At 36.3% G+C, this 25,971-nt stretch overlaps 1 protein-coding gene across 3 annotated transcripts in view; it reads right to left on the bottom strand.

The window, feature by feature from the left end:
- The window catches only part of RAB3GAP1 (RAB3 GTPase activating protein catalytic subunit 1), a 124,646-nt gene that overhangs the window by 68,176 nt on the left and 30,499 nt on the right, over positions 1–25,971 (bottom strand). For 2 of the 3 annotated variants that reach the window (XM_090279467.1, XM_090279472.1), the window contains exons 4-5: positions 18,447–18,579; positions 14,984–15,062 (exon numbers count right to left, since the gene is read on the bottom strand). In XM_090279467.1, coding sequence (XP_090135593.1) covers positions 14,984–15,062; positions 18,447–18,579 — 212 coding nt within the window. Of the gene's footprint in view, positions 1–14,983; positions 15,063–18,446; positions 18,580–25,971 lie in introns of those variants that run through there. The other variant, XM_090279479.1, reaches the window with a different exon arrangement.

The following is a 25,971-nucleotide window of genomic DNA, read 5'->3' as shown; positions in this document are numbered from 1 at the left end:
TAGTGATTAGGAAAAGAAATATTAAAACAAGATATCACTGTTAAGCTATTGCATTGGCAAAGATTATAAAATGATATGGTCCAGTGTTGGCAAGAGGTATAAACTTTCAAAACATTTTCAAAGGCAGACTATATCAATATTTAAATCCTCAAACTTTGAACTAATTATATCTATGCTACAAAAACATTCAGATAAATGCACAAATATATGTGTACAAGGACGTTCACTATAATAGTTTAATTGTGAAAAACTAAACACAATATAAATACCCTTCAATAGAGAAATGGGTAAATAGTAACAGTACATCCCCATACTATGGCATTAAAAAATAATCTGAATTTACTGACGTAAAGGCTGTCATGAAATGCTGAGAAAAACATGTTTATCAGAACAATATGTACAATGAAATTGCATTTATGAAAAAAGCTGCAAATCGACACCACAAAAATATATCTACATATAACTCGTATAGTCATTAAAAAAAGATCTGGGTGGACATAATCCATATTTTTATGATTTCCTGATTGGTTGTTGAAAATTAAGATGTATGAGATGTTTTAGCCTCTTTCTTTGTGCATATATAGAAAATGGAAGGGACGGAGAAGAGAAGAGAGAATGGGAAAACTGAAGGGAGACTATGATGTAAGATAATGAGTTTCATTAATAAATCTTTATATTGTACTTCCTACAATGTCTAATGTAGTCATTTATTAGGAGCTCAGATGTATCAATACAAAGAAAAATCCCACTATGGCAATTTTTAATAATCAAATTGTTTTTTCTAACAGATTACATATATATTAAATTTAAATATAAATGTGCCTTAGCATCACATCCTCCAAATGAGAAAAGCAGGACAATCATTCCTTTTCACTTTGTTTTAAGATGCATTTTTTCCTGCCCCTATAAAAACTGAAAGCAACAGTAAATCATTAACCAATATTTGACATATCTGTTAATAATCTTGCATAGGAAAAGCATAAAACCGTATTTTGAATGCTGCCGGTTTTTTTTGCATGTATTACTTTAGAAAAAATACATTCAGAGCCTCTTTAAATAATATAAACAATATATGCATAAAATACTGGATCACCAAAAATGGTGGTTATAAACAATGAAAACAACCATTTTGTGAACATATTTAAATGCCTAACATCTACAAAAATGCCTCATAAAATGGAAATGTTTGATAAACTGTTTTTTTCAATTTTTATCCCGCAGCTACCCTTGCATATTGCTATCTATACCTTTCACTTATAATCTACTCAGCTTAATTCTAGTAAAACTGAGCAAATTTTATACAGTAAACTCTTATTTCCTCCCCTCTTCCTTTGTGCCATATTGTCATATATATTACATGTTACATATGTTATAAGCCCAACAATAGAGCTATAATTATTGTTTAAGCAATTTTATTTTTTAATTAAAAGAATATATCTTTTGTAGTTACTACAGTATTTCCAATAATCATCCCGTCCTGTGGATCCAAATTACCATATGTTTTCTTTTAATACTGCCTATAAGGCAGGTATACCTGCAATAAATTCTCTCAGTCTTTGTTTATATGACAATGTTATTTCACCTTTACTTTAAAAGTTAGTTTTGCTGGATATAGAATTCTTGGTTCATAGTTTTTTCTTCAGCACTCTGAGTATGTCACTGCATTGTCCTCTGACCTCTACTATTTTAGAGAAATCACCATGAGGAATTATTTTTCTCTTTTCTTCAAGATTCTTGGTTTTTGGGTTTCAGCAAGTTGACTACAATGTGTATAAGTGTGGTTCCCTTTGAGCTCATCCTACTTGGGGTTTATTGAAATTTCTCTGTCCCTAAGTAAAAGTTTTTTCATCAAATCTGGTAAATTTTCAGCCATTAATTCTTTAAGTATTTTTTTCTTTTTCTTTTTCTGCCTTTTTGTTTCTCTTAACTTGGGACTCCCATTAAATGTATGCTTTCCAACACCTGACACAACCCACATACCTCCGAAGTTCTGTTCATTTTTCTCTAATCTTTCTGTTCTTTGGATTGGATAATTTCTATTAATCTTTCAAATCCACCAACTACTCTGTCATCTCAGATCTGCTTTTAATCTCATCTGGTGAGTTTATTTCAGTTACACTTGTTTTTCAAATTGTATAATTTTATTAAGTGACATTTTACAGAGGGATTAGGATTCAGCTTGCAAGTAAAAAAGAAAAAGAAAGAAAGATGAAAGAAAGAAGAAAGAAAGAGAAAGAAAGGAAGGAAGGAAGGAAGGAAGGAAGGAAGGAAGGAAGGAAGGAAGGAAGGAAGGAAGGAAGAAAGAAATGAAAAAAATGTGGCAATTACTGTTCCAGGTCCCAGTTATACTTTTCAACTCTAGGATTTCCATTTGGTACTTTATTAGTTTCTATTTATTGAGATTTCCTATTTGACTCATTGTTAGTGTATTTCTAATTCTTTAAATACAGTTCCTTTAATTCTTCAAACATATTTATAGTAACTGCTTTGAAGCTACTGCTAAATCCATTATCTGGGCCCACTAAAAGTCCATTTCTACTGTCCCCCCCCCCCCCACACTTGCATATGGGTCACACTTTCCTGTGTGACACTGCATGTCTAGTCATTTATGGTTGAAAAGTACATTTAAATAATATATTGTAGCAAAACCAGGTCCTACTTAACTTTTTTGAGGGTTGTTTTTTGTTTGTATTTAGTAACTTGCCTGGACTTAAACTGTGCAATCTGTCTCCCTCTTGGTATTCAGCTACTAATGTCTCTATTCAGTCATTTTATTCTTATTTTTTAACCTGGCTACCAAGGTTAGTAATAAGACAATAATTTGGGCACAGATGTGCTCAAACATCTGAACCTATAAGGCTTTTACTTTCGGATTGATCACTGTGTGTGGGTTGGGTAATTCATCAAATCACAACTACCTTTAAAGTTTGGGCTGTCATATCCCCTGTGTACACATGTAGTTTCTGTATCCTACAGGAATGCATACGGAGTGTCCCCAGCTCTTCTATAGTTACCATACAGGATCTCCTTGTTAAATTACTGACTAATGTATCACTTGCCTTTAACTTGGACTGCAACCTTGGCCTAGCAAAGGTACAGGTGTTCTCCACCCCTTCTCAATCAAGTCTGTTACTTTAAGATGGCAATACCACAGGTTTTTGCCCTCTACCCAGAATCAAGTCTGCCTATCTGACAACTAGCTGGTGTTTTCATAGCTAGCTTAGACTGAAAAACTAGTTTTCACCAGCATAGATTGAGGAGGAGAGGCACAGTAACAGAACAGCTGGGCAGAAGGGACAGAGGCCCCTCTATTCTCACCAGAAACTCAAGCAATTATTTGAGAAAAAAAATGTTTCTCAATTTGTTTTTGGCCTTTAGGGAGATTCCAGTGCCCTAAAATGGTTGTTTAGACAACTTTTTCCAGTTTTATACATTTTCCCCTGCAGAGGGTAATTGCCAAGGCTTCGTGTCACCATTATTGGAAGTCCTCTGAACATTTACTTTTCAAAGAATAAGAACAGTTTACAGGTCCTTAGAGCTACAGTATTCCCTCACTTATCGTGGGTATTACGTTCTAGACTCCACCACAATAGGTGAAAATCCACGAAGTAGGAACCTTACATTTATTTTAGTATTTATATATTTTTTAAGGCTTTATAAACCCTTCCCACACACTTATAAACTGTTCCCAGTCCCTTATTAACCTTTCCCACTCCCTTATTAACCTTTTCCACACTTTTATAAACACTACTTATGTTCTTAAACATATTCTACACTCTTAAACCTATGTAACTTTAACAACATACTTATACAGTACTGCAAAATCCCGCAATATAGCAAAAATCCGCAATAAATAATTAAATATTTTTAAAAATCCCGTTATACAGTGAGGCCGCAATAAGTGAACCACGATATAGAGAGGGACTACTGTACTCTAAAATACCATTCTCTGGAAACTATTAGGTGCTTTCATATGTATCTCTCTATGAGCAGCAAAAAAAAAAAAAAAACATTAAAATCACAAAAACTTAATCTTTAAAAAAAGCTATCATAATTATTCAACTACACAGTTCATAAAATTGTTTGTGGGCTATTTCTTATGTTGTTGCTGTTATTCCCATGTAATGACAAATAAAATGATTGACACTTAAGGTCTAAAGACTAGGAAAGACAAAGGCAAAGTCATAGAGAGAAAAACTTGTCTTCAGTTAAACCTAGCTATACTGTCAATATATTTTTCCAATGTCAGCAGAGCCTCCCCAGGCATATAGCGTTTATGCTCACTTTTTGTATTACTTTCATATTGCTGCTATAACAAACCACAAACCTGGTGGCTTGAAACAACCCAAATTTATTAACATACAATTCTATAGTTTAGAAGTGTAACACATACCTCACCAGACTAAAGTCAAGTTGTTAGCAAGACTATGCTCCTTTTGGAGGCTCCAAAGGAGAAGCGATTCCTTGCTTCCCTAGTTTCTAGGGGCTACCTTCACTCCTTGGTTCGTGGCCTTCTTCCATCTTCAAATCTCCCAAGAGGAGGCCAACTTCTCACATCACATCTCTTTGACGCCAACTCTCTTCTGCCTCCGCCTTCCACTTTTAGGAACTCTTGTGATTACACTGGGTCCACCCAGATAATCCAGAATATACCTTAAGGTCTGTTGATTAGCAACCCTAATTCCACCTGCTTCTATGATTCATCCTTGCCATGTAACCTATATTCACAAGTTTTAGGATGTGGATGTCTTTAGGAGGTAGAAAGGTTCATAATCCTACCTTCCTATTAAAACCTCTGCTCAGTAAAGATCTCATGAATTTACATTTGGGCAAAAATGTCTGCTAAGGCTAGCATCTGTGTCATTTACAGTGCTATTTATTTTAATATAAGCAATAACAATTAACCAAGAGAATAAATCCCTAATGACGGTTTCAGCAATCAGCCATTAGAAAATATTTAAAGGACAGGTTATATAAGGAAGTGGAGAGAAGCATCCAATAAATCACATCATTAAGATCAATTATCTTGCCTAGACCATAAAAACTGATCATGTCCATGTATCTTTTAATGACCAGTTTTAGAAAATACTACCCTTAAAATAGTTAAACTGGCTTAGGAACTAATCTGACAGGTGCTTGATATAGAAACTGAAACTACAAGATATCAAAATAGATGTAGATCAATAAAATAGAACTATTAAAATTAAGCATTTGATAGAAACTTGTTTGTGGGTTATGTTACATAAACTAACATGTGTGTTCTGTTTTCAAAGGGCATAAGCCTATGATCTCAATACCTAAGTGATTGTCTGTACATATAAACCCCACTTAATCCTGTCTGCATCGCTGCCTCCTGAGACTCAATGGTTTGGCTGAACTAAGTGGCTGGGTTGGTGAAGAATGGAGAGGTCTGTGGGCTTCACTTTAAACCTGCTTTCTCTTTTCTATCCTAATGGCTTGGACAGAAAGACCCCAGAGGTCTGAGAGGAGGGAAACCTAAACTATTTCCCTCAGCCCAAACTAAGTATAATGGGCAAAAGGGTTTTGGGCAGCTGAGATGTGCCTGGCACACCTTCCTCCAAAGAAGCCCTTTTTTTTCCCTAATGTGGGACATTGAAAAATTAATCCCTGCCTTTTGTCATCTAGTAGTTATGGATTGAATGATGTCTTTAATCCTGTTGCCAAATCTGTTGCCCCCAGAATACAACAAGGATGCCAGCCTGTTAAACCAAGCACACCGTTGTCCGGGGACAGCCAACTGACCTGGAGTCTGCACGATCCTTCCCCATGTGGGAAGGCCACCCTCCCCTCCACACTCTCACTCTTATTAGGGATTTCTGGACCCAAGGGTAGGTAGGACGACGACCATGTCAAGCTTGAAGCAGCTAGACGAGCTCGAGACCTTTGCCCATTGTCCTTCATAAGATTATAAAGGGTCTTAAGTCTGAGAGGGAGGGATTAATTTTTTATTGTTAAAATAATTAATTATTTTTAAAAAGAATAATAATATATGAAAGGGTGAAGCGGGAGAGCTTGTATGTATGACCCATGGGCATGGACTTGGGGGGGCATTGCTGGGGGAGGGGTGTGCTGGGCAGAGGGGAGCAAAGGGGAAAAAATGGAACTGCTGTAACAATATAATCAATAAAATATACTTAAGAAAATTAAGCATTTGACATAAATGTCAAATTCCTGTTTTCTAAAGTTTGATTTGAAGATATAAGTTTATCACATATAAATTTTATCTCATCCCAACAGGTAAACTTATACTCGTCGTCGGCAGCCGTCTGTCTCGAGAGACAATGGTGTAGCTTCTTAAGAGTCTATCTGCACCGCCGAGAATGGCTGTGCAGTTCGACTCGGGAGTGACATGGTATCTGTCTCCTCCTGTGTTGAATCGACATCTTGCGATGACGCTGGAGTGTCCTCTCCAGTGAAGCTGAAGCTACAGAGCCTGGGCAGGGTGATATGGAGGGTCTGCTGTTGCCCATGCAGCAGACCCCCCCTCTCTTCGCAGCTGAAGGGTCCAAGGGAAAGACGGAGTCAATACAGCTTGGCTTCAGGTGCGCCGCAGGAGTTGCCGGTGTTGACTACAACGTCAAACCGCCTTAGGGACTCCGGCTCCGGATTTCCTGTCGGGGTTTACTCCCTTAGCGTTTCCCCTGAAGAGGTATGCCGCAAGGCAGCGAAGGTTTTTTGGAGTCAGAGTTTTCCTTCTCTGAAACTTATACTAATTATATATGAATGGTATGAATGAATATTTTGTATGTCAGTTTTCAAATCTTTAATGTCACAGCTTTTTAAAAATTTTTTATTTACTTATTTTTATTTTTCTCTACTTATTTATTTTTAGAGACAGGGGAAGGGAGGGAGAACGAGAAGGATAGAAACATCAATGTGTGGTTGCCTCTCACGTGCACCCAACTGGGGACCTAGCCCGCAACCCAGATACGTGCGCTGACTGGGCATCAAAGCAGCAACCCCTTGATTCAAAGGCCAGTGCTCAGTCCACTGAGCTACACCAGCCAGGGCAACGTCACAGCTTTGATATTAAGTTTAGTTTAACTTTAAAAAGGAAATATTTATAGATTAAAATTTCTATGTATGTTATTCTTCAGTTGCTAAGAAGCACAGCGAGTTATTCATAATCTTTCAAATTGTAAGGATTTTAATTTTTAACAATTACAAGTTTAAAATTCTATAAAATGTATAAATATGAGATTATGAAATCTTTTTAAGATGCACAGTTCACATTAAACCCAGATTACACAGATCCCTTCTCATCTTTTGCCATTTTCAACCCTCCTATTGCTATACAGTTCCTGGCTGGTTTGGCTCAGTGGATTGAGCGTCGGCCTGCGAGCTAAGTGTCGCTGGTTCGATCTTCCAGTCAGGGCACATCAGAGAAGGAAAACTCTGACTCCAAAACACCTCCGCTGCCTTGCGGCATACCTCTTCAGGGGAAACGCTAAGGGAGTAAACCCCGACAGAAAATCCGGAGCCGGAGTCCCTAAGGCGGTTTGACGTTGTAGTCAACACCGGCAACTCCTGCGGCGCACCTGAAACCAAGCTGTATTGACTCCGTCTTTCCCTTGGACCCTTCAGCTGCGAAGAGAGGGGGGGTCTGCTGCATGGGCAACAGCAGACCCTCCATATCACCCTGCCCAGGCTCTGTAGCTTCAGCTTCACTGGAGAGGACACTCCAGCGTCATCGCAAGATGTCGATTCAACACGGGAGGAGACAGATATCGTGTCACTCCCGAGTCGGACTGCACAACCATTCTCGGCGGTGCAGATAGACTCTTAAGAAGCTACACCATCGTCTCTCGAGACGGACGGCTGCCGACGACGACGATTGCTATACACCAGACTTACCAAACTACCTGCAGGTTTCAAATTCTTAATTTTAGCATCATCACCTTTATTAATGCTCTTCTTTTGCCCTGAATATCTTTTTAACTAACTTCACCTGGCTTACTCTCACTTGTCTTATGAGGTATTTATTACCTCTTCTGGAAACCTTTTCCTGACTTAATCTATCTGAAAAAGGGGCACTTTCTATAAGCTTTCATCAAGCTGTGAGATGCCCTGTCTGAGAGCAGCTATCAACAATGTTGCCATTTGTTCCCTTTTCTCACCCCCTACTAACTCCAAAACTTAAAACACGGATCATATTTGATCTGTGGTATCCCAGTAATTAGCTCACAGTAAATGCTTAAAAATAATGTTTGCCTAAGAAAAGAAAACATATATACATTTAATATGGCTAATTTTCAAATAACTCTCAAAGTTTTGTTGTTGGCCTTCTAATCATTAAGAAAAATGGAATTTAAAAATATAAGCAATATGGCAGACTGACATGATAGACACCTCCTTCACTGAAACACACCAAAATACCTGATTAAATATGACAATGTTTTAAAAATATATAGCTAAACTTGAAAGAATAAAAAAGAAGTTACTGGGGGAAAGGGGCAGAAACAAGCACTCAAGGTGACACTGAAGAAACCCAAGGTTTTATCAACTCGGGGTATAGGCCCTAACAACTTGAAACTAGGGGTTAGGATGCTATATGATAAAAGCCAATTCAGATGACTCACAGAGATACCTGCAAAACTGATGCTTTGATAGACTAGAGCAGCAATTTTCAATCGCTGTGCTGCAAATTTATAAAACATGCAATACCTAACTATTTAGTCAGAGGCACTGATCTCTTTTCCTTCAGACTTTCAAATAAAAAAATGACAACAGCCAACAACAACAGCTGTCTGGTGTCAGTGAATAAAAATTATACCTATCATATCAGCAGAAATCATATTTTTTGGTGTGCCACAGTTTTAGTTATTAGTTTATGTGTACCAAGAGATGAAACAGGTTGAAAATTTCTGGACTAGAGAAGATCGAAAATGAAAGAAAAGTCTATTTATGCCTAAGAGTAGCATGTACTCTAGCTTTACAGCAATAATGTGAATCATATAACTCTGAGATTAATAAGGTATACCCACCCGTGTAAGGTGGTTTTTGTTAGGTATCCAGACTAGAGTATGTCCAAGAATACCTCAATAATAAACATAAATAAGATGAGGTCTGGGAACTGTACTTTCAGGAGCATAATATCATTCAGATATTATCATCCACAACTATGCCCTTGCTTAGGCACTGGAATAGTAAACTGTAAAATTTTTCAATTATGTCACCAATCTCTCTACAAAGTAACCTAAACACGCCAGCTTCCTTCTGCTTTAGATTTACTGAAGCATAGTATGTGCATGAAACCAAATCAGTACAGATTCTGTTATATTTTGAATGGTCCCTCAGGTATACATGGGTATACATGAGACAAGGAACTGGAACTGAGACTTTTGGCACCCCAATAAAATGAGAACTCCAGAACCAGATGGTTTCAAATCCTATGAAACATTTAAAGAACATCAATTTGACACATTCGCTTCCAGAAATTAGAACAAAAAAATTCCCAACTCATGCTATTAGGCCAACAATTCTGATACCAATATCAAAGTATAAGAAAACTTCAGACCAATATTCATCATGAACACACAGTTCTCAATAAAAATATTAGCACATTAAATCCAATAATATATATATGCACAAATACAAATTATACCACAAAAAGTGGGAATGCAAAGCCAGTTAGATATCCAAAAATCAATCAACGTAATCACCATATTAAAAATCTAAGGAAGAAACAAATGATCATGTCAATTTAAGTAGAAAAAGCACTTCATAAAATTCATCATTCATTCAAGATTAAGAACTCTCAGCAAATTAGGAATAGAAGGAAACTTCCTCTATCTGATAAACGATATCTAAGAAAAACCTCTATGAAAAACCTACAGCTAGGTTCTGGCCAAGATGGAGGCATAGGTAGACATGCTGTGTCTCCTTCCACAACTAAGAAGGAATACAACTACTTTAAAACTATAAAAACAACCAGAAGTACAAGAAAATCAAATTGCATGGAAGTCCAACAAAGAAAAAAATAAAAAAGAAATACTCATCCAGGCAGGCAGTGGAGGTGGAAATGGGGCAGAGAGGATGCTGTGTGGCTGGCCAGCAGAAAGAGCAGCCACACATTATAAAACTAGAAGGAAAACTAGGGGAGAGGTCCCAGTCCCAGACCAGCCGCTCAGCTCACGGTTCCAGTGCCAGGGTAAATAAAGCCACATGACTTCGAACTGTGAAAACTAGTGCAGGTAGGGGCAGTGGAAGAAACTGCTGGTCTCTCAGCAGAGTCCGCTTGTTTAGAGGGCCCCATGGTCCTAGAACACCCACAAACCCACCCACTCTGGGAACCACAACCAGGGCAACAGCTAGAGGGGCAGGAGTCCCACATGGGAAGTAGGAGGAGAGCCTGGAAAAAGGGCAAGTGCTGAGCAAGTTGCATTGTTCCCTCTCAGACCCCTACCCCTCATACAGTGCCACAACGTGGTGAAACAGGTCACCCGTACTGACGAATACCTAAAGCTCTGCCCCTTACAATGTAACAGGTGCGACAGTTCTACCTAAGACACAGAGCCAAACACAAGAGGCTGTCAAGTTGAGGAGACAGAGAAGTATGGCCCAAAAGGGAGAGGCAGATCAAGGTTCCAGTGGGAGAACTAAGTGATGAGAAGATAGCCAACCTAACAGAAGTGGAGTTCAAAACATTGGTGATAACAATGCTCACAGACTTAACAGACAAGATTAAGTACAACAAATGCTTAAGGGAAAAAATTAAGGCTATGCTAAGTGAAATGAAGGAAAATCCACACAAAACCAATGGTGAAGGGAAGGAAACCAGGGTTCATATCAATGATTTGGAACATAAGAAATAAAGTCAACCAGTACAGAATGAGGAAACAAGAATTGAAAAAAAAGAAAGGTTTCAGAAACTCTGGGACAACTTTAAATGTGCCAACATCCAAATCATAGGGGTACCAGAAGAAGAGGAAGAGCAAGAAACTGAAAACTTATTTGAAAATATAATGAAGGAAAACTTCCCTAATTTGGCAAAGGAAATAGACATACAAGTCCAGGAAGCACCGAGTCCCAAACAAGTTGGACCCAAAGAGGACCACACCAAGACACATTTTAATTAAAATGCCAAAGGTTAAAGAAAAAGAGAGAGTCTTAGAAGCAGGAAGAGAAAAGCAGAGAGTTACCTACAAAGAAATTCCCGTAAGACTATCAGTTGATTTCTCAAAAGAAACTTTGTGGGCAAGAAGTATTCAAGGTGATGAAAAGCAAGGACCTACAACCAAGATTACTCTATCCAGCAAAGCTGTCATTTAGAATGGAAGGGCTGATAAAGTGCTTCCCAGACAAGGTAAAGCTAAAGGAGTTCATCATCACCAAGCCTTTATTATTTGAAATGTTAAAGGGACTTATTTAAGAAAAAGAAGGAGATCAAGACTATGAACAGTAGAATGACAATAAATTCACAACTCTCAACAACAGAATCTAAAAAATACAAACAAAAACAAAAACAAACTAAGCAAATAACTAGAATAGGAACAGAATCATAGATACGGGGATCATTTGGAGGGTTATCAGCTGGGAGGGGGAAGGAAAAAATGGGGAAATGGTGCAGGGATTAAGTATAATTGGTAGTTACAAAATACACAACGGGATGTTAAGGATAGTACAGGAAAGGGTGAAGCCAAAGAACTTACATGCATGACACATGGACATGAACTAAGGGAGGGTGGGATTGCTGGAGGGGTACTAGGTGGAGGAGAGCAAAGAAAGAAGAGATTGGTACAACTGTAACAGCATAATCAATAAAATATACTTAAAAAATTTTTTAAATACCCTACAGCTAATATTATACTTAATGGTAAGAAACTAAATCTTGCCCTCTGAGATCAGAACAAGGCAAAGATATCCATTCTCACCACTCCTACTCAATATTTTACTGAAAGCCCTAGCCAGTTAAAAAAGGCACAACAAAAAAAGACATATTGCTAAGAAAGAAATAAAACTAACCCTATTTAAAGATGACGTGATTGTTTATATGGAAAACCCTACAATAACTGAATCTAGTAATGTCATAAAACATAAGGTCAATGTCCTTTCTCTACATACTAGCTAATGCCCAAACCTAGAAATGATCCTAACCTTAAACAGGTGAGTGAGTAAATAAACTGTGGTATATCCTTACAATAGAATACTACTCAGTAATAAAAAGGAACAAACTATTGATACAGAATTACTACAAAGGATCTCAAAAGCATTAAATTGAGTGTAAGAAGTCAGTCTCAAATGGTTACTGAATGATTCCACATTTATGACATTCTTGAAAGAACAAAACAATAGTGACTAAGAACATATCAGTCATTGCCAGAGATTTTAAAAAACAAGACTAGACTTTTGGGAGGTTATAGAACTGTTTTATATCCTCATTGTGATAGTAATTTAGAAACCTATACATGTGTTAAAGTTCAGTGAACTGTTCAAAAAAAGTCAACTTCACTGTATGTTAATTTTAAAAATAATTTTTTCAAGTAAATGGTTGAGGCTGGGTGAAAAAGGTGAAGGGGTTAGGAAGTACAAATTGGTAGTGAAAAAAGTCATGGGAATGTAAGGTACAGCACAGGGATAATAAAAAATATCGTAATTACTATGTATGGGGCCTGGCGGATACTTGAAATATTGCGGGGATCACTCTGAAAAGTATATGATTGTCTGTCTAACCACTATGCTGTACATTTGAAATTAATACAGATTAATACTGAAGGTAAACTGATATTGAAACAATAATAAAAAGTAAATGTAAAGATTAAAAAGGTCTTATTTATTCATTCAATGAATAATTTTAAACTATGGACTACGTGCCAAACACAGCTTTTGGAAATATATATTAAAAAGCTTACCAGAAATGATAAAATAGCATTCAGATTTTGATAAACACATTATATGCCATTATCTTATTAAATACTCACAATTACCCTTAAAGGTACATGTTATCTATTTTTCTGACTTTAACAATGTAGAAGCTAACTCAAGAGAAATTAAGTAATTTGCCCAAAGGAGCCAAGATAGTAAGTACTTGAACTAGAAATTAAACATAATGTCTAATTCAGTGTCTGGTCAAACAGTAGATGTTCAATTAATGTGGAATGAATGAATGAAAATAATGTTCTATGATAACACACTGCCTTCCAATAGATTTTGTCATGTTAAATGTATATATGTATTCACACTTCAGAATATCAGAAGATTCTTCTGATAAATGGGTAATTTATCAAATTGTTTTTATATTGGGTTGGCCAAAAAGTCCATACTTTTTTTCTGTACAATGGCTCTAGTAGTGCTTAGGTGTCTTTAACTTCATTTGAAACAATTTTGTTAGATTGTATTGTGACAGTTGTGACAGCTGGCATATCAGTGTGCATTTTTTAAAAACCATCAGAATTGGTGAATTTTTGTGCAGCCATTTTAATATTGAAGGTGAAAGAAGATACGCAACATTCTCAGCATGTTATGCTTTATTATTTCAAGAAAGGTAAAAACACAACTGAAATGCAAAAAAAGATTTGTGCAGTGTATGGAGAAGGTGCTACGACTGATCAAATGTGCAAAAGTGGTTTGTAAAGTTTCTTGGTACTATTAACATTTTGGCCAAATAATTCTTTGCTGTGGGGCTGTCTTATGCATTGGAAGATGTTTAGCAGCACCTCTGGCCTCTACCCACTAGCAGCCAATAGTGGGAGATAGCTGACATACTCAAAATATCCAACCCGATAAAGTTATTGGTGAAACTGAAAAACGTGTCTTTTATTTTATGGAAAAAATGTAACAGACTTTTTGGCCAACCCAATAGTTGTTTAAATTCTTCAAGTTCAAATTTTTTAAAATATCACACTAAAATAACCGTATTTATGAAACAATATCCAGTTTATTTCCATTTGCAAATAATTTTATTTTTTAGTGTGCTATATAGTCTGCTTGCTATGGTAATCACAATGAAATGAAGAAAAAAGAAACAAACACATGTTATAATTTTCCTCATTCCTAGAAATTCTTTAATAAAAAAAAATCAGAAGATCAACTCACACCAAGAGAATAATTTAAAACCAGTGTATAAATTCCCTTTAACTAGTTCCCTTTCTTGACAATATATTAATTCTTGGGCCCTTTTGGCGATGGTTTATTTTCATGCCACTCTCTCCAAAATAAAGTTCACACATACTTTAAATAATTGAGAAAGATAAAGACCTTTTACTTATGATGTGTCTCTTATATTAATGTATCACATTTATAATTTAGAGCTTTGATGTTATTATATAACAAGATCAACATTTTATTTCAATTCAATTTCTAACAATATTGTTTTCTATGATATTTAAGTGTTTTATACTAATTATCAGAATTAGTTCAGGTACTAGTCTAGATATTATACATACTGTGCAGAAAAGAGTTAACAGCAAGCCTGTGACTGCTATCCTTAGAATTAATCTGCTTGCAAAGCTGACCTTGGGCTGGCACCTGGGAACTTGGAGCTAGGGAGGTTTCTCACAACTGCCCTAACTGATAAGTTACTGTGCCTAAACTGTTCATGCAGACAATGTGCTTTATGCTGAACACCTGCTTTCCTTCTGGGAGTCTGAAATTTTGTTACTTATCAGTCAGAAGGTATTATCTCCCAATTAAAAACCCTGAGAGCAGAGCATCTAACAAGCTTCCCTGCTAGACAACATTTCATGTGTTGTCACAAACTTGTTGCTAAGGGAATTAAGTATGTCCTGTGTGACTCCATTAGGAAAGGACTCTTAAACATTTGCACTGCTTTCAAACTTGCCTCAGGCACCTTTTCACCTGGTTGATTTTGCTTTGCATGCTGTCATTGTAATAAATCATAGCAGTAAGAGCAACTATGTGCTGCGTCCTGTGGGTCCTCTTTGTAAATCATCAAACCTTGAAGCAGTCTTGGGACCTCTCTGACACACATACTAAAAGTTATCTGTGTAAAATGTATACCTACCATCTTACCAGGCAATGTGCTCTTGGAGGAAAGTCATTATTCATACACAGCAAATCTTGCATAGATTGTGGAATAGTATCTACGCACAAAAAAAATTAGATAATGAAAAAGTTAATATGTTGATTCTAATACAGAATTTTATAATATGATTTAAAGAAACATTATATAACATGTCTTGCTAGTCCATGCAGTTTTGCAATTGCTAAAGGATTTAATCTAGGGCTAGCACTAAGATTTGGGGGAAGAGGGATGTCTTTCTCTCTCAAGCTATTTCTTTTAAAAAGTCAGCCTACAAAAATACATATACACAAGGGTGGGCAAAAGTAGGCTTACATTTGTGAGTACATGAAACAGTTTATTCTTTTATTTTTACTAATTATTGTGCAATATTTTCCATATGAACAACTATAAGGCTACTTTGCCCACCCCTGTATATTCCTATGTTTGTAGTGTTTTCCTTTCTTAAAAGCCATGACTCATACAATTTCCCATTCTTTACTACAAGTCTTGTTTTATTTGTTCTTCCTGGCTGTCCTTGTCTTCAAAATTCTTCGTAGAGGTCTGTCAACTCCATATCACCTCCTATGGCTAGCCTTTGCTGGACCCTGGCCATCTCAAATGATCCTATAAACCACTAATGATCTTCCTACTTATAACCATGTATCTTTAAGTACTTACTATTGCTATCCATAAGGTACTAACATCAATTATCATTATTTACTCATAAATGCATAATAAATTTAAACATAAAGAATATCTGTTAAAAATATTTCCTTTTGCTGTATAGCTATAATTGCTTAGCAAACTTGTATTTTATTCACTTGCAAAAAGAATAAAAAAGAATACTAATGACTTGACATTTTACTTAGCTAAATAGACAATAAGCAACTCCAACAAAATGTAAGATCAGTGGTCAAATCTTCTGACTTCTGATAGTAGTTTTAAATGTATCTCTCTATTAACCAAGGTAATGCTTTACTTGTAACTTCTAATACCTACCATTAGTTAGAACTTTGATCACAACCAATTAAAACTGCACAATACCTACACACATGGAACAGTAATGTCTTAACTATCTTAAATCCATTCATCTTCTCTCATACCATAGCTACCTCATCTGTTCACCTCAGAAACACTGATTCTAAGCCTCCTTAACAAAATCATGTATGACCTTTTCTCAAAATAATAACAATTTTTCTCTACCTTGAACAACTGCCTTCATTAATAGAGAATGCTGGATCCAGAAATCTCTGAGCCATTATCAGACCTCCCTCCAATTGCATACATTTCCCTCTTCCCCTTATTCCTAAAGTACACATATTCATATATTTTAGTGTAATTATTTTACTTTGTTGTACACATAATTATCATAGATATGTGTATACATGGCCAATGTTATCTGTCCTAGTTTATATTTCTAAATGCAAATGTTTTCTGTTTTATTTGTAAACATAATATATATAACATAAAAGATAATATAATTTCATTCCTATACAAGAAAAGGCACAGATATTTCAGGCCTATACTTACTGATGGTGATATTTTGAGCAAAAAAAGAAATTTTTACATTTATTTTTTATTGAAGTATAAATGACATATAACATTACATTAGTTTCAGATACACAACATAATGATTTGATAACTGTATACATTGTGAAATGATCACCACAATAAATTAACATCTTTCATTATACAGTTACAAAAAAAATTTTTGTGATGAGAACTTTTAGTATTTACTTTTTTGGCAACTTTCAAATATGCAATATAGTATTATTAAAAATCATCACCAAGCTGTACATTACACCCATGACTTATTTATTTTCTGACTAGAATTTTGTACCTTTTGACCACTTTCACCCACTTCGCGCAGCCTCCATGCCACCGATCTGTCCTCTGTACCTATGAGTTTGGTTGGTTGTTTGTTTCTTCTTTGGATTCCACATATAAGTGATATCATATGGTATTTGTTTTTCTCTGTTTGACTTAATTCATTTAGCAAAATGTCTTTAATTGACCAGAAAAACTTTAACACACATTCTGCATATTTTTTTTCTGAATAAATAAAGAAGGCATTCTACTGATAGCTCCAAAATTTATTATTTTCAATACCTTGCTCACTCATTGTTATATATGAGGGGGGACCCAATAAAACCCTGGAATTTATTTATTAAAAATTGTATAATTATTCTTACATGTTTAAACTTCAGTCACCTTCAAAGTACTCTCCATCTGATGCAATACACCTATTGAGACTTTTTTTCCACTGCTCAAAACAGTTTTGGAACTTGTCAATTCTGATGCCTTTTAGTGCTCCTGCCACTGGCAAAACATTTCCCTTTGAAGACTTTTTTCATCCAGAGAAACAAAAAAAGTCACTGGGGGTGAGAGCAGGAATAGGGAGTGTGGGGCACGGAGGTCATGCTGTTTTTTGGTCAAAAACTACTGAATACTCAGCACAAATTATCCATCATGAAATGGGCAAACACGTTGAAAGAGTCTTCAAAAAAATTCACGGAAGCTGAACGCAGCCTCTCAGAACAACGCCAACTAGTACACCAGTACAGATGGGTTCCTAGAATATTTACCTAGCAGGGGGGAAGCCTGTAGTACAAGGGGCCCACCCTCCAGAAGATAATTCTGTTTTTTCCTGCAGTCCTCCCTCATACTAGTATATCTCAGGACAAAGATTTTGGTTATCTGACGTATAAACAACTATAAGCACCATTTACAGAGATTTTGGATGATGTCCTCTATTAACAACTATAAGCACATTTACTGAGTATCTAGCATGAGCCAGGTAGTAAGATGGGTACTTATGTACAGTATCTCATTAAATCTTCCCATTAACCCTTTAAATAGTATTACTTCATTTTAAGATAATTCAGGTTTAGAAAGGTCAAGTAATTACTAAACAGAAAAACCAGAATGTTATCCATTTGACCTGACTCTGAAGTCTGGGATATAGCCAAAACATTGACTATAACAATAAATGACTTTTTAAAAAATCCTTTAAAACCCATCTTAGTTGTTTCATTCTCCATAATAGCATCTCTGAACTCTCCCAATTTTAAAAGCAATCTTTTCACTTCTGAATTCCAGTAGAACTTGACCTGTGCTTTGGGATGGCACTTAGTACTGTCTACCTCTTATTACTGTTACTTTCTTAGATAAACCTTATCTGCCCTAGTGGAATGTAAATTTAAATGCGGATTCAATGTGGCTTAGGAGAGTACCTACCACATGTTAGGCACTCAATAATATATGCTGATTTAATTAATTTTAAAATGATGATGTGATTCTTCCTCTGAAAAGATAATACTCTACACTTCAGATGTGGTAAAAATAACTTAATATACATAAAACATCTCCAGAGGATACTACATAATTAAGAGAACTAGATTTGTAATTCAAAATTACAAACAATTCTACATGTCAAACATTTAAAATATGTGTAAGAGCTTACCTTCTAATGCTTCATCATTTTCTTCTTTATCAGTGGATTCTTGTACAAGATAATGATGAGTAATTGAGAATTTGAAGTCAGCAAACAAAATTTCATCTGATTTCTCCTCCCATGTGCCAGAAGTAAATATACCCTGTATTTAACAATAAAAGGTGGGAAAACCTTAAAGTATTCAATTGTTACCATTATATGTTTATTAACCACAGAAATTTTTTCCCATTTTCCTGCCCACTAATCTAAAAGTTTCATTCTATAGTTATCTTCCACATATTGATAATCAAAGACAAAGTACATAAGTGAATAAAATAAAAGCAATTATTTAATAAATGACTTATCAATGTTACTTTAAAAAGCTCCCTACAATATTAACTATCAAGTAACTTACAAAATTATAACTTTCAAGTACTTTTGGTGAAACGAGTCTATACAAAATCATGATACAATAAATCCCATGCTTCTTCACATGCAAAAAGAAAAAGCTCTCTACCAATAGCAGAATCTATGAATTACTTTTAACTAAAAAGGATGAAATTTTATAAATTTTAAAAATTAGAAAAATACATAGCAATAATATATACTTTCATAAACTTTCAAATAACAACACTAAGTAGCACACAATGTTATTGAACATCAGAAATTACTTCAGAAAAAAGGAGTCTGTAAAGCCAATTTAAATGGCATGACATCTGTAGTACTTGTTTAACAGATTTTTTCAAGCTTCTTTATCAAGCTTTGACTATCAAATTATTTTCACTTAAACTCAACATTGTTTTTTAAACTTTGTTTATACTTTATTTAAAAATGTTTTTCAATTCTAGTTTACAAAATAATTGTATTAGTTTCAGATGTACAGCATAGTGGTTAAGCAATCATATACTTTACAAAGTGGTCCCCCCAATGTTTAAAGTACTCACCTGACACTATACGTAGTTATTAGAATACTATTGACTATATTCCCTATGCTGTACTTTACATCTCCATGACTGTTTTGTAACTACCAACATTTGTACTTTTTAAACCCTTCATCTTTTTTCACTCAGCCCCCTAAACTCTCTCCCCTCTGGCAACCATCAGTCTGACCTCTGTGTCTATGAGTTTATTTCTATTTTGTTTATTTTGTAAACAGCAACTTCTTGATTGGAAAACATTTTAATTAAAAGTTTCAAAGAATCCCTTATTTACAACACAACCATAAAAAAGAATTTTTCCCAAAGGGCCTCTAATCTCCCATTGCCATTCTTTCCAATCAAGAGGGAGACAGTCATTGCAGCATAGCACCACTATAAGGCAGGAAATAGCAACCCTGCACAGATAGTCCCAAACTAGACAGGAAATATGTAAGAAATAATTCTGAGTTACTGAGCTTTTAAAAAATGTTTTCATAATTATATCTCATGTATAATACCCAAATGTTTTGTGTGTGTCCCTGGCAAGGTATTTACAATTCTGAATTGAGTTAAATCATAATACTTCAAATGTCTTAGAAGTATCTTATTAAGTAAATACATCAAACAGCAATCTTTTCATTAGGAGAATAATCACCATGTAAGACATGTACATATTGGGGTACCTTAAAGTGAGAATAAGCTGTGTGAAATTAGGACATACACAGCCCATACCAAAAGCTTCAAACTGAAATGAATAATATAATAATATACAGAAGAGCTTGGTTTACTAGGAGAAATACCCACTATAAAAAAGTTAAGGATCAAACTAAGCTAAATAAATAAATAAATAAATCCAGAAATTGAGAGGTAAGTGCCTTTTTCAAGCCTGTAGAAAAACTTAAATATTCTTTTAAATTAAATTTTTAACAACAAAAAAAACCATTATTTGATCCTAATCCTGAATTCTGGGTACTGCTGTCAACCTTACTAACAGCTATCTCAAGAAGAATCTGGTTGTATTCAGTAGGGCATCCAGATTCCGTCTCCAAAACAGACTTTTTAACACAATTTAGTTCAACTGAAAACAACATTCAAACTTTTCTCCTTCAGTTCAATTATGATATAATCTTTGGACACCAAATTCCATTATGGTGTATATTTATGATTAAAACCAGAAATGAAAACTCCAATTCAAAATTAATCTAGCAATTCATCAAAAATAACCTCTGAAAGTTCCAATTCAAATAATAAAAAGAAATAAGCACATAGATACAAGATAACAGGAGGGACAGCTTACCTAAGACACAGAGGCAAACAAACACAGGAGCCTGTCAAGATGAGGAGACACAGAAGTATGGCCCAAAAGGGGAAACGGAGCAGATTCCAGTGGGAGAACTAAGTGATGAGGAGATAGTCACCCTAAAAGATGCAGAGTTCAAAACACTGGTGATAAAGATGCTCACAGGCTTGACAGATATGCTTGAGTATGGCAAACGCATAAGGGAAGAAGTGAAGGCTATGCTAAGTGAAACGAAGGAAAATCCACATAAAACCAATGGTGAAGAGAAGGAAACCAGGGTTCAAATCAATGATTTGGAACACAAGGAAGAAAAAAACACTCAACCAGTACAGAATGAGGAAACAAGAATTGAAAAACATGAGGAGAGGCTCAGAAACGCCTGGGACAACTTTAAAGTGCCAATATCCAAATGACAGGGATACCAGAAGGAGAAGAGGAAGAGAAAGAAACTGAAAACTTATGTGAAAAAGTAATGAAGGAAAACTTCCAAAATTTGACAACGGAAATAGACATACAAGTCCAGGAAGCACAGAGAGTCCGAAAGAAGCTAGACCCAAGGAGGACCACACCAAGACACATAATTAAAATGCCAAAGGTTCAAGATAAAGACTCTTAAAAGCAGCAAGAGAAAAGCAGGGACTTACCTACAAAGGGGTGCCTGTAAGACTATCAGCTGATTTTTTAGGGGAAACTTTGCAGGCAAGAAGGGACTGGCAAGAAGTGTTCAAGTGATGAAAAGCAAGGACCTACAACCAAGATTAGTCTATCCAGCAAAGCTATCATTTAGAATAGAAGGGCAGATGAAGTGCTTCCCAGACAAGGTAAAGCTAAAAGAGTTCATTATCACCAAGCCATTATTATATGAATTGTTAAAGGGACTTATTTACAAAAAAGAAGATCAAAACTATGAACAGTAAAATGATAACAAACTCACAACTATCAACAACTTAATCTAAAAAATAAAAACAAAATCCAACTAAGCAAACCAGAATAGAAACAGAATTGTAGGTATGGGGATCATTTGGAGGCTTATCAGCTAGGAGGGGGAAGAGGGAGAAATGGGGAAATGGAGCAGGGATAAAGAAGCATAATTGGTTGGTACAAAATAGACAGGGGGAAGTTAAGAATAATATAGGAAATGGTGAAGCCAAAGAACTTATATGCATGACCCATGGACATGAACTAAGGTGGGTGGGATTGCTGGGGGATGGGTGGTACTGGGCAGAGGGGAGCAAAGGAGAAAAAACTTGGAACTACTGTAACAACATAATAAAATACACTTTAAAAAAAAGTAAAAAGTGGAGACAATTTAAATATTAATAGGGAAAAAGATAAATACATTGTGGCATTGTCATACAATACAAAGAATGACCGGCAACATGAACTTTTTAGAATGCTATTTAACAAAAAATACCTGACACAAAGAATGTATGCTAGTGTATGACTCCACTTACATTAAGTTCAAGAACAGGAAAAACACTCTATAAATGAAGGAAATAAGAACTGTGGGATTACAGTTGTTGGGGGGTTTTGCGGTTTCCTTCCTTCCTTCCTTCCTTCCTTCCTTCCTTCCTTCCTTTTTACCTATAGGATTGACTGGAGAGAGAAACAAGGACTTTTCGAGGATTTCTGGTGAAGATGGTGGCATCTTGAGGCAGATATGGTTGGCCTCTTCACATGACCACATTAAAATTACAACTAAAATATAGAACAACCATCACTCAGAACCATCCGAAATTGAGTTGAATGGAAGTCTGACAACTACGGAATTAAAGAAACCACACAAATCAAGACAGGTAGGAGTGGTGTAGATGTGGAACGGGCTGGTCTCTCATCCACATGTGGTGGATAAAAATTTGGGTGGGATATCTCAGGAGTGAGGAGTTCCAACCCCACACCAGGCTGCCTCCCCCCCAACTCCCCACCAGTCCAGGGTACCAGTGCCAGGAAGATAGGCCCTGACAACTTATGGCTGCAAAAACCAGCAGGGATTGAGTTGGTGGAACAAACCACTGCATCCCCAAAGAACCCACATATGGACTCACCTACTCAGACTCACTCCCTCTAAGCTCCAGCACCAGGGTAGCAGCTTGAAAGGCACAATGGCATACAGAGAACAGAGGGCATTGTCCTTTTCTAAACACTCTCCCACAGAGCCCACAAGCCTGTGCCTTATCTGAGACTCCATCAACCTGGGTAACACTGATTGCCCTGTCTTGGAGATCCCCAGAGACTACCCCACCCAACTATGGGGCCACCCAAGGTCCTTTTCCATATGAATGGCTGGTTGGCTCATGCTTCTTAACTTGCTAAATCCTATAAACAAGCAACAGCTGGCCTCAGTAAGCTCCGGGACCAGCACTACCAGAAGACAGCTGAAATTCACAGCTTTGCTTTGCTTGAAAATTTCCAAACCCAGCACAAGTAGAAGCCATATCAGATTGCTTTATAGATCAGGCAGGGTGGCCCCAGGCAAAACACAGGTTGGGGGTGACCTGGGTCTGCACCACCTTGGAATCCCCTGGACTAATGCACCCAGTAGACAGCTACAGACCACGAAGGATGGAGCACCACCACCCTGCCCCTGCACAGCTGATCCTCCACAGAGGAGGAAGGTTGGTGGTAAGTGGTCACACCCAATCCTTGCAGCTGACTGCTCTGGGTAAACCCTCCCATTGATCTGACAACAGCAACCAAGGCTCAACTCAGCCCACACGAAGGGCATACCTTGGGTGATCAGGAAGGTTGTGCCACTAGACCCTACAGGACACCTACTACATTAGGCCACACTACCAATACATGGAGTCATAGCAGCTGTACCTAATACATAGAAACAAACACAGGGAGGCTGCCAAAATGGGGAAAGAAACATGGCCCAAATGAAAGAACAGATCAAAACTCCAGAAAAAGAGCTAAACAAAATGGAGATAAACAATCTATCAGATGCAGAGTTCAAAACACTGGTTATAAGAATGTTCAAGGAACTTAGTGAGGACTTCAACAGCATAAGAAAGATCCAGTCAGAAATGAAGGATACACTAATTGATATAAAGAACAATTAATAGAGAAACAACAGTACAATGAGTGAAGCCGTGAATCAAATCAATGATATGGAACATAAAGAAGCAAAAACAACCTATGAAAACAAGAAGAAAAAATAATCCAGAATAGAAAGAGCAAGAAATTGGAAATCTACTTGAAAAAATAATGAAATAAAACTTCCCTAATTTGGTGAAGGAAAGAGACATGCAAGTCCAGGAAACACACAGAGTCCCTAACAAGATGGATGCAAAGAGTTGACTCCAAGATAAATCATAATTAAAATGCCAAAGGTTAAAGGTAAAGAGAGACTCTTAAGAGCAGTAAATGCCAAAAAAGAAAAGCAGTTAGTTACCTACAGGGGCATCCCCATAAGACTATCAGTTGATTTCTCAAAAGAAACTGCAGGCTAAAAGGTATTGGCAAGAAAATATTCAAAGTCATGAAAAGCAGGGACCTTCAGCCAAGATTGCTCTACGCAGCAAAGCTATCATTTAGAATCAAAGGGCAGATAAGGAGCTCCCCAGACAAGAAAAAACTAGAGTTCATCATCACCAAACCATTATTATATGAAATGTTAAAGGGACTTATTTAAGAAAAAGAAGATCAAAACTATGAATAAAATGGCAAAAAATACTTATCTATCAAGAATTGAATCTATAAAACAAATTAAGCAAACAAGAACAGGGACAGAATCATGGATACAGAGAGTGTTTTGAAAGTTGTCAGATGGGTGGGGAATGTGGGCGAATGGGTGAAGAAGTAAGGGGATTAAGAAGTACAAATAGTTACAGAATAATCATGGGGATTTAAAGTATAGGAAATGGAATAGCCAAAAAACTTATATGCATGATCTATGGACTTAAACAATGGTAGGGGGATTGCCAAAGGGAGTGGTGGGTGCTTGGTGGAGGGGGGCAGAGGGGGAAAAATCAGGACAATTGTAATAGCATAACAATAGAACAGAATAGAATAGAATAGAATAGAATAGAATAGAATAGAATAAATAAAAGGGACTTTTCCTGTGATGGTGAAAATGTTCTATATTTTTATTTAGATGGTGGTAACCAGGTTCATACCTTGTCAAAACAAACTGTATACTTAAATTCTGTACATTTTATTGTGCGTAAATTATAACCTTCAAAGAAAAAAATAAGGATTTTTAAAGAGACAAGGAAATGTGAGGGAGAGAAAAATGTTCTTCTCTAAAAAAGAAAAAGGATAATGGCAATCATCAATAACAAAATGTACTAAATATCATCATAATTTGGACCCAACAATGCTTCACACTTATCTTTCACCTTAATAATTAGGTAACCAATGATATATTGAGCCAGAACTCTGGAGGGCTGGAGAACTCAGCAGGATGAAGATCACTCTTTTATAGATGAGCCCTTCACAATATTGGCCCAGACATTTTTAATAGCTTTGCATGGTCTCCTTATATCTACCCTATTATTATTCTTCTACATGGCTATCTTCCTAAAATATAAATCTGATAGTTTCTTTTCCATTTAAAATACTTTAGTAGCTTTATATATAGTGAGTGACTGCTGAAGATTTTTAATCATATATTCTATCAGTAAAAATTTTTAAAAATTCAATCCCAAAGAAAACTGAAATTGTCTTCTGGAAGACAGGTCCCTTGTACTACAGGTTTCCCACTCTAGGTGATGTTTTAGGAACGCATCTGTTTCAATGTACCAGCTGGCATTGTTGTGACAGGCTGCATTCAGCTTCAGTAAATTTTTGAAGACTCTTTCGATGCATTTGCCCATTTCATGATGGGTGATTTATGAGGGCACCTACCCACATCGTGCTGAGTGTTCTACAGTTTTTGACCAAAACAGCACGACCCCAGTGCCTTACTCTCCCTGTTCCTGCACTAGCCCCCAGCAACTTCTTTTTCTTTGTCCAGATGAAAAATATCCTCAAAGGGAAATGTTTTGCCAGTGTGGAGGAGGTGAAACAAAAAACGGCAGAAGCACTAAAAGGCATCAAAAATGGTGACTTCAAAAACTGTTTTGAGCACTGGGAAAAATGTCTTGATAGATGTATTGCATCAAATGGAGAGTACTCTGAAGGTGACTGAAGCTTAAACATATAAGAATACACAATTTTTATAAGTAAACTGCAGTCTTATTGAGTCCCCGCTTGCGTATTTTTATTTATAAATTATTACTGTGCATATTGTACACAAAAGAAAAATTGACATAAAGAATGGATGTAAAACGTAGCATAATTAGAAGTCATATACACAAATGACTCATGAGAAGCACTTCTAACAGTGGTATGTACC

This window comes from Furipterus horrens, unplaced genomic scaffold (assembly GCF_987537825.1).
Source record: "Furipterus horrens unplaced genomic scaffold, mFurHor1.1.pri manual_scaffold_1, whole genome shotgun sequence".
Lineage (NCBI taxonomy): Eukaryota > Metazoa > Chordata > Mammalia > Chiroptera > Furipteridae > Furipterus > Furipterus horrens.
Note: the sequence above shows the minus strand (reverse complement) of the source record. Positions and strands in the feature narration are given on the sequence as shown.